At 44.7% G+C, this 17,669-nt stretch overlaps 1 protein-coding gene across 2 annotated transcripts in view; it reads right to left on the bottom strand.

Annotated features, from left to right (window-relative positions):
• Positions 1–17,669, bottom strand: part of med14 (mediator complex subunit 14) — a 39,706-nt gene that overhangs the window by 20,998 nt on the left and 1,039 nt on the right. For both annotated transcript variants that reach the window (XM_036958656.1, XM_036958655.1), the window contains exons 4-16: positions 17,456–17,629; positions 16,938–17,067; positions 16,555–16,683; positions 14,440–14,547; positions 13,755–13,887; positions 13,456–13,606; positions 13,247–13,358; positions 12,985–13,110; positions 12,781–12,859; positions 11,053–11,212; positions 10,667–10,861; positions 1,211–1,345; positions 842–918 (exon numbers count right to left, since the gene is read on the bottom strand). In XM_036958656.1, coding sequence (XP_036814551.1) covers positions 842–918; positions 1,211–1,345; positions 10,667–10,861; positions 11,053–11,212; positions 12,781–12,859; positions 12,985–13,110; positions 13,247–13,358; positions 13,456–13,606; positions 13,755–13,887; positions 14,440–14,547; positions 16,555–16,683; positions 16,938–17,067; positions 17,456–17,629 — 1,709 coding nt within the window. The remainder of the gene's footprint in view (positions 1–841; positions 919–1,210; positions 1,346–10,666; positions 10,862–11,052; positions 11,213–12,780; positions 12,860–12,984; positions 13,111–13,246; positions 13,359–13,455; positions 13,607–13,754; positions 13,888–14,439; positions 14,548–16,554; positions 16,684–16,937; positions 17,068–17,455; positions 17,630–17,669) is intronic.

Here is a 17,669-nt window from a genome sequence, read left to right on the forward strand (position 1 = left end):
CGAATACTTTCGCAAGGCACTGTATATATATATATTTTGTAGGTATGTGTCCAAGTGCGCTGCGAGAACGTTTCAGTTCAAATCAGTAGAAACTAAATTGCAATCATAGACACTTTCTGACTTTAGTATCATCTTTAAAGCCCCCATGCAGTCTTTTTCATAAAAACATTTATATTTTCCCTGTATCTAATATCACTCCAAATATATTTTTGTATCATTTCTTCCCCTGAGCTTCCTTTTGCCATTGAAATGCTCAGTGTGGGCATGTTGATAAAATGTTAATATATTACAAACACAGCCCTACTTGGTGGATAGGACCGTCGAGACCAGGGGATTCTAAGGGTTTTGTTTCTTTCCTTTCAACTAAGCCATAGACAACCAAGTGAGGGGAGTTCCTTACCAATTAGTGACCTTAATTCATCAATGAAGTACAAGGGAGGAGCGAAAACCCGCAGACACTCGGCCCTCTGTGGAATGAGTTTGACATGTGTGGTCTAGACTCTAAAGCAAACCCTGCTAACCCCTTTAAAGTAGGAGGATACATACGCCAATAAAAGATGACTAGTCATTGGTAATAATCAGATCAGATTGTGATGTCATGCTGTGGGCCAAAAACTCAATCCCACCTGAACAGGCTGAAATTCCTGGCGGTTTTCATTTTTTAAAGCTCTTGCACATAATTTTCACAATTTCAGTGTTATTTCGATCTCAGTGTGAAAACATCAATACAAAAAAACAACAAGTAAATCACATTTGACCCCACTGCCCCTTTAACATTCCCATTGACTTCCATATTGTTACACAGTGCCACTAACATAAATTGCATGATGTGGAGCCTTACTTGAGGATGCGGATGGCATGACTGCATCCGTCTCCCTCCACCTGCACACCCTGGTGAGGAATCTCCATCTGAGATAACTAGAGAAAGACATGAGAGACATGTTAGACAGAGGAGGAATGGAGGGGAAGAAAGCGAGGGATGAGGAGAGGATGAAAAAGAGGAGAGGTGAGGAACCTCCATGTGTGACAGCTGGATAGAGGGACAGAGGAGGAAGGATAGATGAGGAGAGGAAAGGAGGATGAGAGGGATGGATAGGAAGAGGAATGGTGAAGAAATATGAATAGTAGAATGGGAAGTTGTGGAAAAGTAAAGAGTGAGTAAGAGTTGTAAGATAAAGAGAATAAAAGTGGGTACTCCCTCCATCCATACCTCCACTCTGAGGCCTATGAAGGGCATGTTGGTGTCACACATGGCCACTAGGTGAGCCAGCTCCTTGTTGAAGGCAGACATCTCCCCTGAGCGCTTTGGCTTCTTGGGCTCCAGAGCCCCCTGGTCTCCTGACAACTGGAGGACAGAGAAGAGAGAGGAGATATACAGTGAGATAACTGACCATCTAATGACAATAAATAATACATTTAATTTTTAAACACTTATTTCATTATTCAGGAAAATATCAGGGTTTATATGTATATTGTAAGTCTTTTTCCTTCAATTACTCCTTTTAGGGCATGGTTTTAGATCATCAATATTTGAATTCATTGCAACTAGAACTGTGGCGGTCACAAAATTTAGTCAGCCGGTGATTGTCAAGCAAATAACTGTCGGTCTTACGGTAATTGACCGTTAATTAACAAACACATGTAGCATCTCCTGGCTTCCACACAAAACACTGATGCTGACCTTTGGAATTTTACATTTTAAAACGTATAATAAATCCATGTAATATAGCCTACACACCTTCACAATGAGTCCATTATTTATTAGACAGGTCTAAAAGAAACATGATATGAAGAAAATGTAGTGTATTTCAGAAGAACAGAAAAGCATACTCGGAGTTGTCCTTACAGTATGTTAGGCCCTGATCTGACAATGTCATATCGCTGTGGGCAACACTAGTTCATTTTGCAGACAAAATGTGTCTGTGTTAAATGAGGCCTCACCTCCTGGTTACACTAGTGACCATATCCCCCGTGCATCCCGCAAAGGCGGAGGTGTTGCTAACATTTACGATAGCAAATTTAAATAGACAAAAAATAAATAAAAAAAAAGACGTTTTCGTCTTTTGAGCTTCTAGTCATGAAATCTATGCAGCCTACTCAATCACTTTTTATAGCTACTGTTTACAGGCCTCCTGGGCCATATACAGCGTTCATCATTGAGTTCCCTGAATTCCTATCGGACCTTGTAGTCATAGCAGATAATATTCTAATCTTTGGTGACTTTAATATTCACATGGAAAAGTCCACAGACCCACTCCAAAAGGCTTTCGGAGCCATCATTGACTCAGTGGGTTTTGTCCAACATGTCTCTGGACCCACTCACTGTCACAGTCATACTCTGGACCTAGTGGAATAAATGTTGTGGATCTTAATGTTTTTCCTCATAATCCTGGACTATCGGACCACCATTTTATTACGTTTGCAATTGCAACAAATAATCTGCTCAGACCCCAACCAAGGAACATCAAAAGTCATGCTATAAATTCACAGACAACACAAAGATTCCTTGATGTCCTTCCAGACTCCCTCTGTCTACCCAAGGACGCCAGAGGACAAAAATCAGAGGAACTCAATTTAACCTTGCGCAATACCCTAGATGCAGTTGCACCCCTAAAAACTAAAAACATTTCTCATAAGCAACTAGCTCCCTGGTACACAGAAAATACCCGAGCTCTGAAGCAAGCTTCCAGAAAATTGGAACGGAAATGGCGCCACACCAAACTGGAAGTCTTCCGACTAGCTTGGAAAGACAGTACCGAAGAGTCCTTACTGCTGCTCGATCATCCTATTTTTCTAACTTAATTGAGGAAAATAAGAACAATCCGAAATTCCTTTTTGATACTGTCGCAAAGCTAACTAAAAAGCAGCATTCCCCAAGAGAGGATGACTTTCACTTTAGCAGTGATAAATTCATGAACTTCTTTGAGGAAAAGATTATGATTATTAGAAAGCAAATTACGGACTCCTCTTTAAATCTGCGTATTCCTTCAAAGCTCAGTTGTCCTGAGTCTGCACAACTCTGCCAGGACCTAGGATCAAGAGAGACGCTCAAGTGTTTTAGTACTATATCTCTTGACACAATGATGAAAATAATCATGGCCTCTAAACCTTCAAGCTGCATACTGGACCCTATTCCAACTAAACTACTGAAAGAGCTGCTTCCTGTGCTTGGCCCTCCTATGTTGAACATAACAAACGGCTCTCTATCCACCGGATGTGTACCAAACTCACTAAAAGTGGCAGTAATAAAGCCTCTCTTAAAAAAGCCAAACCTTGACCCAGAAAATATAAAAAACTAAAATCGGCCTATATCGAATCTTCCATTCCTCTCAAATTTTAGAAAAGGCTGTTGTGCAGCAACTCACTGCCTTCCTGAAGACAAACGATGTATACGAAATGCTTCAGTCTGGTTTTAGACCCCATCATAGCACTGAGCACCTGTGAAGGTGGTAAATTACATTTTAATGGCATCAGACCGAGGCTCTGCATCTGTCCTCGTGCTCCTAGACCTTAGTGCTGCTTTTGATACCATCGATCACCACATTATTTTGGTCTACATGGACAAGTTCTGGCCTGGTTTAGATCTTATCTGTCGGAAAGATATCAGTTTGTCTCTGTGGATGGTTTGTCCTCTGACAAATCAACTGTAAATGTCGGTGTTCCTCAAGGTTCCGTTTTAAGACCACTATTGTTTTCACTATATATTTTACCTCTTGGGGATGTCATTCGAAAACATAAATGTTAACTTTCACTGCTATGCGGATGAATGAAACATGGTGAAGCCCCAAAATTGCCCTCGCTAGAAGCATGCGTTTCAGACATAAGGAACAAAATAGAGATACTTGTTCTAGGTCCCAAGAAACAAAGAGATCTTCTGTTGAATCTGACAATTAATATTAATGGTTGTACAATCGTCTCAAATAAAACTGTGAAGGACCTCGGCGTTACTCTGGACCCCGATCTCTCTTTTGAAGAACATATCAAGACTGTTTCAAGGACAGCTTTTTTCCATCTACGTAACATTGCAAAAATCAGAAACTTTCTGTCCAAAAATGCAGAAAAATTAATCCATGCTTTTGTCACTTCTAGGTTAGACTACTGCAATGCTCTACTTTCCGGCTACCCGGATAAAGCACTAAATAAACTTCAGTTAGTGCTAAATACGGCTGCTAGAATCCTGACTAGAACCAAAATATTTGATCATATTACTCCAGTGCTAGCCTCCCTACACTGGCTTCCTGTCAAAGCAAGGGCTGATTTCAAGGTTTTACTGCTAACCTACAAAGCATTACATGGGATTGCTCCTACCTATCTCTCTGATTTGGTCCTGCCGTACATACCTACATGTACGCTACGGTCACAAGACGCAGGCCTCCTAATTGTCCCTAGAATTTCTAAGCAAACAGCTGGAGGCAGGGCTTTCTCCTATAGAGCTCCATTTTTATGGAATGGTCTGCTTACCCATGTGAGAGATCAAATGAAATTGTATTTGTCACATACACATGGTTAGCAGATGTTAATGCGAGTGTAGCAAAATGCTTGTGCTTCTAGTTCCGACAATGCAGTAATAACCAACGAGTAATCTAACTAACAATTCCAAAACTACTACCTTATATACACACACAAGTGTAAAGGGATAAAGAATATGTACATAAAGATATGTGAATGAGTGATGGTACAGAACGGCATAGGCAAGATGCAGTAGATGGTATCGAGTACAGTATGAGATGAGTATGTAAACAAAGTGGCATAGTTTAAAGTGGCTAGTGATACATGTATTACATAAAGATGCAGTAGATGATATAGAGTACAGTATATACGTAGACATATGAGATGAATAATGTAGGGTATGTAAACATTATATTAAGTAGCATTGTTTAAAGTGGCTAGTGATATATTTTACATCAATTCCCATTATTAAAGTGGCTGGAGTTGAGTCAGTGTGTTGGCAGCAGCCACTCAATGTTAGTTTAACAGTCTGATGGCCTTGAGATAGAAGCTGTTTTTCAGTCTCTCGGTCCCAGCTTTGATGCACCTGTACTGACCTTGCCTTCTGGATGATAGCGGGGTGAACAGGCAGTGGCTCGGGTGGTTGTTGTCCTTGATGATCTTTATGGCCTTCCTGTGACATCGGGTGGTGTAGGTGTCCTGGAGGGCAGGTAGTTTGCCCCCGGTGATGCGTTGTGCAGTCCTCACTACCCTCTGGAGAGCCTTACGGTTGTGGGCGGAGCAGTTGCCGTACCAGGCGGTGATACAGCCCGCCAGGATGCTCTCAATTGTGCATCTGTAGAAGTTTGTGAGTGCTTTTGGTGACAAGCCGAATTTCTTCAGCCTCCTGAGGTTGAAGAGGCGCTGCTGCGCCTTCTTCACGATGCTGTCTGTGTGGGTGGACCAATTCAGTTTGCCTGTGATGTGTACGCCGAGGAACTTAAAACTTACTACCCTCTCCACTGCTGTTCCATCGATGTGGATAGGGGGGTGTTTCCTGAAGTCCACAATCATCTCCTTAGTTTTGTTGACGTTGAGTGTGAGGTTATTTTCCTGACACCACACTCCGAGGGCCCTCACCTCCTCCCTGTAGGCCGTCTCGTCGTTGTTGGTAATCAAGCCTACCACTGTTGTGTCGCCCGCAAACTTGATGATTGAGTTGGAGGCGTGCGTGGCCACGCAGTCGTGGGTGAACAGGGAGTACAGGAGAGGGCTCAGAACGCACCCTTGTGGGGCCCCAGTGTTGAGGATCAGCGGGGTGGAGATGTTGTTACCTACCCTCACCACCTGGGGGCGGCCCGTAAGGAAGTCCAGTACCCAGTTGCACAGAGCGGGGTCGAGACCCAGGGTCTCGAGCTTGATGACGAGTTTGGAGGGTACTATGGTGTTAAATGCTGAGCTGTAGTCGATGAACAGCATTCTCACATAGGTATTCCTCTTGTCCAGATGGGTTAGGGCAGTGTGCAGTGTGGTTGAGATTGTATCGTCTGTGGACCTATTTGGGCGGTAAGCAAATTGGAGTGGGTCTAGGGTGTCAGGTAGGGTAGAGGTGATATGGTCCTTGACTAGTCTCTCAAAGCACTTCATGATGACGGTAGTCGTTTAGATCAGTTACCTTAGCTTTCTTGGGAACAGGAACAATGGTGGCCCTCTTGAAGCATGTGGGAACAGCAGACTGGGATAGGGATTGATTGAATATGTCCGTAAACACGCATGCTCTGAGGGCGCATGCTCTGAGGGCGCGGCTGGGGATGCCGTCGGTCTCAACCTTTAAGTCTTTACTGAAGACTCATCTCTTCAGTGGGTCATATGATTGAGTGTAGTCTGGCCCAGGAGTGTGAAGGTGAACGGAAAGGCTCTGGAGCAACGAACCACCCTTGCTGTCTCTGCCTGGCCGGTTCCCCTCTTTCCACTGGGATTCTCTGCCTCTAACCCTATTACAGGGGCTGAGTCTCTGGCTTACTAGGGCTCTTTCATACCGTCCCTAGGAGGGGTGCGTCTTCCCGTCTGGGTTGGCGTCCCCCCCTTGGGTTGTGCTGTGGTGGAGATCTTTGTGGGCTATACTCAGCCTTGTCTCAGGATGGTAAGTTGGTGGTTGAAGATGTCCCTCTAGTGGTGTGGGGGCTTTGCTTTGGCAAAGTGGGTGGGGCTATATCCTTCCTGTTTGGCCCTGTCCGGGGGTGTCATCGGATGGGGACACAGTGTCTCAGCCTCCAGTATTTATGCGTCGGGGGCTAGGGTCAGTTTGTTATCCCTCTCTCTCCCCCTCTCTCCCTCTCCATGTTGACTCCTTGCTGTCCATAGTCCACCTGGCCGTGCTGCTGCTCCAGTTTCAACTGTTCTTCCTTATTATTATTATTGGACCATGCTGGTCATTTATGAACATCTTGGCCATTTTCTGTTATAATCTCCACCCGGCACAGCCAGAAGAGAACTGGCCACCCCACATAGCCTGGTTCCTCTCTAGGTTTCTTCCTAGGTTTTGGCCTTTCTAGGGAGTTTTTCCTAGCCACCGTGCTTCTACACCTGCATTGCTTGCTGTTTGGGGTGTTAGGCTCTATTGCATCTCTATTGCACTCCACACTACCCTTTCCCACCTGGACAAAAGTAACACCTATGTGAGAATGCTATTCATTGACTACAGCTCAGTGTTCAACATGGTGCCCTCAAAGCTCATCAATAAGCTAAGGACCCTGGGACTAAACACCTCCCTCTGCAACTGGAGCCTGGATTTCCTGACGGGCCACCCCCAGGTGGTAAGGGTAGGTAACAACAACTCCGCCACACTGATCCTCAACACAGGGGCCCCTCAAGGGTGCGTGCTCAGTCCCCTCCTGTACTCCCTGTTCACTCATGACTGCACAGCCAGGCATGACTCCAACACCATCATTAAGTTTGCCGATGACACAACAGTGGTAGGTCTGATCAACAATGACAAGAAGGAAATATAGGGAGGTGGTCAGAGACCTGGCCGTGTGGTGCCAGGACAACAACCTCTCCCTCAACGTGATCAAGACAAAGAGATGATTGTGGACTACAGGAAAAAGAGAACCGAGTACACCCCCATTCTCATCGATGAGGCTGCAGTGGAGCAGGTTGAGAGCTTCAAGATCCTTGGTGTCCACATCACCAACATGGTCCAAGCACACCAACACAGCCGTGAAGAGGGCACGAAAAAACCTATTCCCCCCTCAGGAGACTGAAAAGATTTGGCATGGGTCCTCAGATCCTCAAAAGGTTCTACAGCTGCACCACCGAGAGCATCCTGACTGGTTGCATCACTGCATGGTATGGCAACTCGTCGGCCTCCGACCGCAAGGCACTAGAGGGTAGTGCAAACGGCCCAGTACATCACTGGGGCCAAGCTTCCTGCCATCCAGGACCTCTATACCAGGCAGTGTCAGAGGAAGGCCCTAAAAATTGTCAAAGATTCCAGCCACCCTAGTCATAGACTGTTGTCTCTGCTACCGCACAGCAAGTGGTACCGGAGCGCCAAGTCTAGGTACAAGAGGCTCCTAAACAGCTTCTACCCCCACCATAAGACTCCTGAACACCTAATCAAATGGCTACCCAGACTATTTGCATTTCCCCCCCCTTTTACACCGCTGCTACTCTCTGTTGTTATCATCTATGCATAGTCACTTTAATAACTCTACCTACATGTACATATTACCTCAACTAACCGGTGCCCCCACACAGTGACTCTGTACCGGCACACACCTGTATATAGTCTCGCTATTATTTTACTGCTGCTATTTAAAATTAATTGTTACTTTTATTTCTTATTCATATTTCTTTTAAACTGCATTGTTGGTTAGGGGCTCATAAGTAAGAATTTCACTGTAAGGTCTACTACACCTGTTGTATTCGGCACATGCGACTAATAAAATTTGATTTGAAGTGATGATATATGTAAGTGATGATATAATATTGTCACCCATCAGACTATTCTTGATTTAATCTAGTCTTTAGATATACTAAATCATGTGTGAAATTTGTTTTGATTTAGAATGGACCATTATCATGCACCTGTATCGAAACAGGGGCAGTGGGGAGAAATACACGTCATCTATGCACTTAAATAGCAAATGGAGGATGCTTTTCCCCATGGTTTATTTTCATGCCCGCCAGGTAGGCTATACTCCTGTTGTAAAGAGAAGCAATGTGCTTAATATTAGAAAAGTTGAAAAATAAATATAGTAGGCCTAGCTTATAGAAAGCTGATCATCCTCTTTTCAGTAGAGGCAATCACTCTGTTCTCTCACACAATTGCATAGCCCAGGTATTCCCAAACTGGGGTGCGCGTACCCCTGCCGTCAGGGGGAGAAAAAAAAAGTTACATCCAAACCGTCCGTTTTTATTTTCCAACGGGGCAATACATTTGTGAGTTTCTCCCCCCTCATTTTACTGCCAAAAATCAAATTAAACCATCTACTGTTCAGCGAAACAACACAATGTCAAATACAAGTAGCCTAGTCAAGTAATTAACATCCAATCACATTAACCGTTACTCTCTCACGGGAATTCCACTAATGAACCGTATGTAGCTGCTGCTCATGTTGGTATCTGTAAAGCCATAACAAGGAGACATAGTGTAGCGGTAACTTGTGTGTAAGCAGTTGCTCCCGACGGCACTTGGGTACACCACAGCATCCACCAAGAGGCTCTTGCTGCCAAGGGAATGCCTGACAACTTGAAAGACACTACAGTGAAAATGGTTAACTTTGTTAAAGCAAGGACCCTGAACTCTCGTGTATTTTCTGCACTACGCAATGATATGGGCAGTGACCATGTAACGCTTTTACAGCATAGAGAAGTGCGCTGGTTATCAAGGGGCAAAGCATTGACACGTATTCTTTTAATTGAGAGGCGAGCTTAAAGTTCTTTACTGACCATAATTTTCACTTGTCTGACTGCTTGCATGATGACGAGTTTCTCACACGACTGGCCTATCTGGGTGATGTTTTTTCTCGCCTGAATGATCTGAATCTAGGATTACAGAGACTTTCCTCAACTATATTCAATGTGTGAGACAACATTTATGCTATGATTAAGAAGTTGGAGCTTTTCTCTGTCTGCATTAACAAGGACAACACACAGGTCTTTCAATCATTGTATGATTTGTTTGTGTGCAAACGAACTCAAGCTTACAGACAAGGTCAAATGTGATATAGTGAAGTGAGTTGGGTGAGCATTTACACAGGCACTTTCCCGAAACGGATGACACAAACAACTGGATTCGTTATCCCTTTCATGCCCTGCCTCCAGTCCACTTACCCATATCTGAACAATTGAGCATCATCGTTCTGTGAAAATGTCATTTAATCCGAAGCCACTGGTAGATATCTGGATTAGGCTGCGCTCAGAGTATCCTGCCTTGGCAAATTGCGCTGTTAAGACAACGATGCCCTTTGCTACCACGTACCTATGTGAGTGGATTCTCGGCCCTCACTAGCATGAAAACTAAATACAGGAACAGACTGTGTGGAAAATGATTTGAGACTCCCCATTTACAACCCAACATTGCAGAGTTATGTGCATCCTTTCAAGCACACCTTTCTCATTAACCTATGGTGAGTTATTCACCATTTTCGCTGAACAAATAAAGTTTTATATGTAAGATGGTTAAATAAAGAGAAAAATGATTGATTATTATATTATTTGTGCCCTGGTCAGGCTGGTCCTATAGGAGCTCTGTCACTTCCCATGAGCCGGGTTGTGACAAAAACTCACACGCATTCTTATGTTTAATAAATGTATTGTATAGTGTAGCAGGCTTACATTGACGGCAAAAAACAAGATTCGAGAGTGCGCTGACCCTGGTGCTAGAGGGGGTACGCAGCTGGAGGTTGAATGTTTGAAGAGGTACGGGATTATACTGCCAAAGCCTATTGAAATGTCGCCCAACATCTTTGATTTGATTTTCTATTTTTTTTAAATTGATGTCAGAGTGATTAGAGGGACAATGGAGTGCTGAATACATGGCAGTTAGCAAGTTTGGTAGGATATTAATGACCATCAGCAGCATCAGAGCTTGGAGAAGCCTAATTAACGTGACTCAACGGTCACGTGGAATTTGACTGCCTTCATGACTCGTGACCGCCGGGTGTGGCGATAATACGGTCACACATCAGCCCTGATTGTAACCCATACAAGCAGTTCTGCAATCCATTCCTACTTTTCTCTTAGCGCCATGGCGGGCCCCACGGCTGGCGCAATTGTCCAGGACGAGCTGCTCCAGGTTGGGTTTGAAGTGCTGAAGGAGCTGGGCGCATGGAGGTCCCTCCTCACCTTCCAACTGAGACACAGAAAGGAAGGAGTACTTGTACTGAAGCTCCGTGGGACAGCCAGGCACATCAAGCATCTCCACCACCTAGAGAGACAGAGAAGGGGAGAGAAGAGGGAGGGAGAGAGAGAGAGATTGATGGGAGAAAACAGTAATGAGGAATAGTGGGAAAGTTGTGCATGGTTAATGTACTGTATATGGTTTTACATTTTCTTGTGTTTGCAATAAACAAACAGTTTTTGGGGATAAATAATTGGGATAAGGTGGGAGGCAATTACAATATAATACTGTGGCAGGCGGGTTAGCCGGATGAAGAGCCTGTGTTTTGATAGGCTGCCGGCAGGGTGGGAGATGGAGTTGGAGAGGTGTAGTATGTCTGTGCAGACAGTGGGGAGGTGTTTCACCGACTGTCTACACCTCTGCTCCCCTAACCAAAACCTGGAAGAAGAGTGGTGAGGAAAGGGATGGAGAGGGGTGAGAGAGAGAGAAAAACATAAGTAAACTGAAATTCAACATTCTCCAAATAGACCAGACTCTGCCAATGAGCAGCTATTTCACAGTCCTACATTCACACATCAGTGAGACATCATTATCACTCTGCTAACACTCTTTCCCTGACTGACAAACAAGCCATTTCCTGGCCAGATCACATCATAGAAATAAAATCACAGAACATTGACTTCAATCCCTGTTCCAGTAATTACATTTCTATGCATATCACACAATGACATACTCAACCACACACACAGTAGAGTGCTGGTCTACGGAATTTACACAGACACCCTAAGCCATTTCAGAAATTATTCGCCTGCATAGAAGCACATTTCCATGGAAGGGCACAAGATCTGTTCTCATATCCGTATGGGCATAAATATAAACGCAACAATTTCATAGATTTTAACAAATTTACATGACTGGGAATACAGGTATGCATCTGTTGGTCACAGATACTTTAATAAAAAGTTAGGGGTGTGGATCAGAAAACTAGTCAGTATCTGGTGTGATCACCATTTGCCTCATACATAGAGTTGATCCGGCTGTTGATTGTGGCCTTTGGAATGTTGTCCCACTCCGCTTCAATGGCTGTGTGAAGTTGCTAGATATTGGCGGGAACTGTAACACGCTGCCATCCCAAACATGCTCAATTGGTGACATGTCTGGTATGTATACAGGTCATGAAAGAACTGGGACAGTTTCAGCTTCCAGGAATTGTGTACAGATCCTTGAGGCATGCGGCTGTGCATTATCATGCTGAAACATAAGGTGATGGCGGAGGATGAATGGCGCCACAATGGGCCTCAGGATCTCGTCACGGTGTCTCTTTGCATTGAAATTGCCATTGATAAAAAGTAATTATGTTCGTTGTCATGGGCTGGCGAGGTTACACGTGGTCTGCAGTTGAAAGGCCAGTTGGATGTACTGCCAAATACTCTAAAACAACATTGGGGCCAGCTTATGGTAGGGAAATGAACATTCAATTATCTGGCAACAGCTCTGGTGGACATTCCTGCAATCAGCATACCAAATACACACTCCCTCAACTTCAGACATCTGTGGCATTGTGTTGCGTGACAAACCTGCACATTTTAGAGTGACCTTTTATTTTCCCCCAGCACAAGGTGCACCTGTGTAATGATCATGGTGTTTAATCAGCTTCATGATATGCCACACCTGTCAGGTTGATGGATTATCTTGGTAAAGGAGAAATGCTCGCTAACAGGGATGTAATCAAATTTTTGCACAACATTGTACAGAAATACGCTTTTGTGCATTTGGAACATTTCTGGGAACTTTTACTTAAGCGCATGAAACATGGGACCAATATTTTACACGTTGCATTTATATTTTTGTTCAGTATACAAAGTATACACTACTAAGGTTCTAAGGTGAAGCACTTTGCATACTAAAGTGTGCTAGTGTGGATTTGGTGGCATGAAGGCCTTCTGAGAAGTAGTGATGTGACACATGACAGGCAGTTGCCACAGAGAGACAGGAAGTGGATTTACTTGAGCTGCTGCAGCCAGGATATGATGCGCTTCATGTCATCGTTGATGGTCTTCTCGATGTCGTCCAATATGGACTGATCTGGAGACAGACAGGCACAGTGGAAGTGAGTACATCGTATGTGTATGTGTGTCCCAGCATACCGATGTGGTGTATGTGTGTATGCATGAGTGTGCGCACGTGTGTAAGTGCACCTTCCTGCTTACCAATTCCATACAGCATGGGCTGGAACATCCCTGAGTGCAGGTCTACAAAGATGTGCAGGCACTCGGAGCGTCCACAGGGCTCCAGGATTGGAATGACCAGGGTGGGCAGAGCTGTCTCTATGAACGCTGAAACACAGGCAGGGACAATAACAACATCACACACTGACAACATGGTTGTTTCTCTCCGCAACATTGTTAATTTCATTCTGGGTCAGTGTGGTTGGATTAGTCAGTGTCTAGCTAAGTCAGAGGACAGACTCACAGCTGTCGCTGGGGTTGCTGCTCTTCAAGATGGCTTTCAGCTCCTGAAGCTTCTGATGGGAGCGGGCGTGCACGCTGTCAATCAAAAGCTTCTCCACTGACAAGTGGTCAATCTACAGGAGGGGGCAGGAATAAAGACAGGAAATTAGGTCATCACAACAACAAAAATTGTATAGCACCATATCTGTGAGGAACTTGGCGTTGGCACACCTTCATGGCTCTCTCCATCAGTCTAGAGTCGCAGGCAGGGAGTGGAGGATCATGGGAAATCTGCAGAGGCTTGGAGCAGTCCGATTCGTCAATCTTGATGGTGACTTTGTGGACCGACGCAGTGCCCGTCTTCCTTCCCAGGACCTGTTGGCTGGAGAGGGGGAGAGACAAAGAAAAAGGTCAAATGATGGACCAATTGCCTTGTGATGAATGACAAAAGTATATGCATTCAACAAACCAATCCATCAATCAGGCCTGTTAATGTGTAACTTCTTAGTGAGTAGTTGTGTGTTTCTTACTTCCAGACGGCCAGTGTGAGGCACTTGGCAGGCATGTAGCGCTCCACCTGCACCAGGTCTCCCCAGCGCTCTCGGACCAGCATGAGGGTCTGGGAGTGGAGGACCTCCAGCTGAAGAGACAGACAGAATGAGTCTAGAAGGGATGGGGTTAAGGAAGGGATGGTCCAGGAAGATGGCATACACACTTCCTCACAATACACACAGATAAAGAAATGCAGGCACACGTGATACATACACACCCAGGCTGTGTGCGTGTGGTGACAGACTTCAGCCATGAAACCAGACTGCGCCTGGCAGTTATACTTGCTATGAAGTCACAATGAGGTTCATACAACAAATGACTGAGAAACAAATCCTTGGCGTTCTATTGAGCATAACAGTATTATAAATACATGTAGCATTACTCATTTCCCACTAAATACTATTTGAAATGTAAATATTTCTTCTTGGTTCATGGAAACAAACTGATAAACTGAAAGACAGTGTGACTGTTGGCTGTGGCACTCATTGAAATGCTGTTGGTCCCTTGGCTTGCTGTACGCATGGTCACTGTTGGTCAATATTGTATGTGACCACACACAGACACAATTACATTCACTGCAGCAGCTCAAGCCAGACATGGCCCTGAGCTCACCGTCTGCACAGAAACAGCACACACACACACACACACACAGTGAAAGGATACGCAGGCAGCTGTACATATCCTGCAGTGGTTTCTCATCTGCAAACAGGCGTGACTGCACCAGCTCATGGATGAAGTTCACTTGCATACTGTGGACCAGAGCTCTGCCATCTGGAAGGAGGGGGGAAGACGGAGGGGGGAAGACGGAGGGGGGAAGACGGAGGGGGGAAGACGGAGGGGGGAAGACGGAGGGGAAAATATTGAAAAAGGAGTTAACAAAAAATAATAATGCAATCTTAAAATGTAGTTTTTTTGCAAGTACATGATATGTATGTCATTCAAGTTGGATTACTCCTGAGCATCAGGACCAGAATAATTATCATTTGCTGTACATATTGTAAGAATTGAACACTGGACTTTTCCTTTTCAAACATCTCACCAGTCAGCAGCGGGATCTGTGTTTGTGTCGCATCAGCAGCGGGATCTGTGTTTGTGTCGCGTCAGCAGCGGGATCTGTGTTTGTGTCGCGTCAGCAGCGGGATCTGTGTTTGATTATTTGGTGCGTCAGCAGCGGGATCTGTGTTTGATTATTTGGTGCGTCAGCAGCGGGATCTGTGTTTGTGTCGCGTCAGCAGTGGGATCTGTGTTTGATTATTTGGTGCGTCAGCAGCGGGATCTGTGTTTGATTATTTGGTGCGTCAGCAGCGGGATCTGTGTTTGTGTCGCGTCAGCAGTGGGATCTGTGTTTGATTATTTGGTGCGTCAGCAGCGGGATCTGTGTTTGTGTCGCGTCAGCAGCGGGATCTGTGTTTGATTATTTGGTGCGTCAGCAGCGGGATCTGTGTTTGATTATTTGGTGCGTCAGCAGCGGGATCTGTGTTTGTGTCGCGTCAGCAGCGGGATCTGTGTTTGTGTCGCGTCAGCAGTGGGATCTGTGTTTAGCCCAACTGATGCAGCACAGTGGCTATAAATAAATAGGCTGAAGCATGGGGTTGCCTATCTGCATTTACCCTGTTGGGCTAATCACTAGTTAGATCCCAAATGTGATCTTTTAACTAGTTAGCATCCTATTGATGAATTTTATGCCTAAAAAAAAAAACTTGCATAAACACAGTGAACATAATGTTAGGGTAACTTGTGTTAACCCTGGTGGCGGTTTACCACTGCCTGTACTTCTCACAGAAACCACGTAATGCCATAACCCAACCCCCCCCCCCCCCCCAACCCGTTCCCTGGTTACCACTACTCTTGCTCAACTAACATTTGTATCCGTCTCATCAAAAAATATGTAAGGCACTCCAAAAAACAGATTGAGGTATGGTGGCGTTTTACCCCACGTTACCTTACAATTGACCCGTGTTACAGTTCACGCAACAGGCATGTTCTGAATCAGATAGCCTACTCTAAAATATTTATCTAAATACAACTTCGATGCATCTATTCAAATGCTATTACGGTCCCCTAGGAAACTCTGACCAGCACTTTGGTTCCTACCATGTCATAACTCTTACCTGACTTATCATTCAACGTCATGTCAAACAACACCAATCACATAATTAGAATAATCATTCTATTTCTATGATTCCAACAGTTGACTTAAGTGTTCTGATCTACAACGCAAGTTAAATCCCAATAGTTGGTTGAAAAATCCCAATTAGATTTTTTGCCCATATCGCCTTAACAACCTGGTAACTTTACCATTATGCAAACATTTGGTGGCAAAGAAACGAAAAAGGATATATTCTCAGATGATGTGCTTCAAATAAGTAAGATTCATAAATGCCCAATGTAGGCTCTTTTTTTCTGGTGCTGCTAAATGTTATGTGGTGCTCGGTAACTTTTTAAGGTAGTAGTATCAGTGCTCCCAATTATGTTTTTTAATTGGGTGCGTTAGTAGCAGGTTCTGTGTGTTTGGTGAGTTAGTAGCGGGTTCTGTGTGTTTGGTGAGTTAGTAGCGGGTTCTGTGTGTTTGGTGAGTTAGTAGCGGGTTCTGTGTGTTTGGTGAGTTAGTAGCGGGTTCTGTGTGTTTGGTGAGTTAGTAGCGGGTTCTGTGTGTTTGGTGAGTTAGTAGCGGGTTCTGTGTGTTTGGTGAGTTAGTAGCGGGTTCTGTGTGTTTGGTGCGTTAGTAGCGGGTTCTGTGTGTTTGGTGCTTGGTCAAGCAGGTGTTGTGTATCTTACCTCCAGTCTCCTTGTCCTCCACCAGTATCTCCAGCTTCAACAGTCTCCAGGGAATATCTGGGTCATCACCCATCACCGTCAGTGTGGCCTCAAACTCCCCCTCCACACGGAACTTTACACGCCCATTAGCTATGAGACACACAGTGAGGTTGGCCAGCTTTTATTTATTTATTTATTTATTTATTTATATATATATATATATATATATATATATATATATATATATATATATATATATATATATATATATATATGTGTGTGTGTGTGTGTGTGTGTGTGTGTGTGTGTGTGTGTGTGTGTGTGTGTGTGTGTGTGTGTGTGTGTGTGTGTGTGTGTGTGTGTGTGTGTGTGTGTGTGTGTGTGTGTGTGTGTGAGATCCTTACCCACGGTGAGGTTGGCTAGCTGGGGTGGTAGGTCTGTCGTGACAAGACGATGTCGAAGGATTTGATTGAGCTGGTTCAGGGTTGTCTGCTTCTCCACCTTAGTGATGGGGTCTGGAGGAATGATCTTGTCCTACACACACACAGCGGTCAATGCACTGGGCCAAACAGGGCTTCAGATTTCTCCGTCCCTATTCCACACTCCAGTCCAGTTGGTGGCAGTAACGCACTACTAAAGATTTCTGTGTTTGTGCACATAATGTACATCGCACATAGCTGACAGAGTACATACATGAACAGCATTTTTGGCCAAACTAGACAGGCACCGAGGCTACTTCAATCATAGTGGCTTACGAACACAAAGGCATCAGGTGTCTCATTCTATTTGACCATTATTTAACCAGGCAAGTCAACTGAGAACCAGCTTTCAATTAAAATAAGAGAGGCCAGGTCAAGAGGTCAAAACAATAGACTACGAGAAAAAAATGAAAATGAACACAGACCAGTTAGGAGTGTCTTACCCGTATGCAGGTGGGCAGGCGAGGGTATGACCCGGTGGTGAGCACGTCGATTGCGAACGGGATGGCAAAGCTGGGCAGGCGGGCGTGCACCAGGGCGTCCCTTGCTAGCGATGCCAGCCTATCAGCCGTGTCCACAAATAGGAAGGCCTGCTGGTCCAGAAAGCTGGAGATCATCTGTTACCGTGAAAACAGAAGGTTAGGGGTTAAAGGTCAG

Source organism: Oncorhynchus mykiss, chromosome 22 (genome assembly GCF_013265735.2).
Source record: "Oncorhynchus mykiss isolate Arlee chromosome 22, USDA_OmykA_1.1, whole genome shotgun sequence".
Taxonomy (NCBI): Eukaryota; Metazoa; Chordata; class Actinopteri; order Salmoniformes; family Salmonidae; genus Oncorhynchus; species Oncorhynchus mykiss.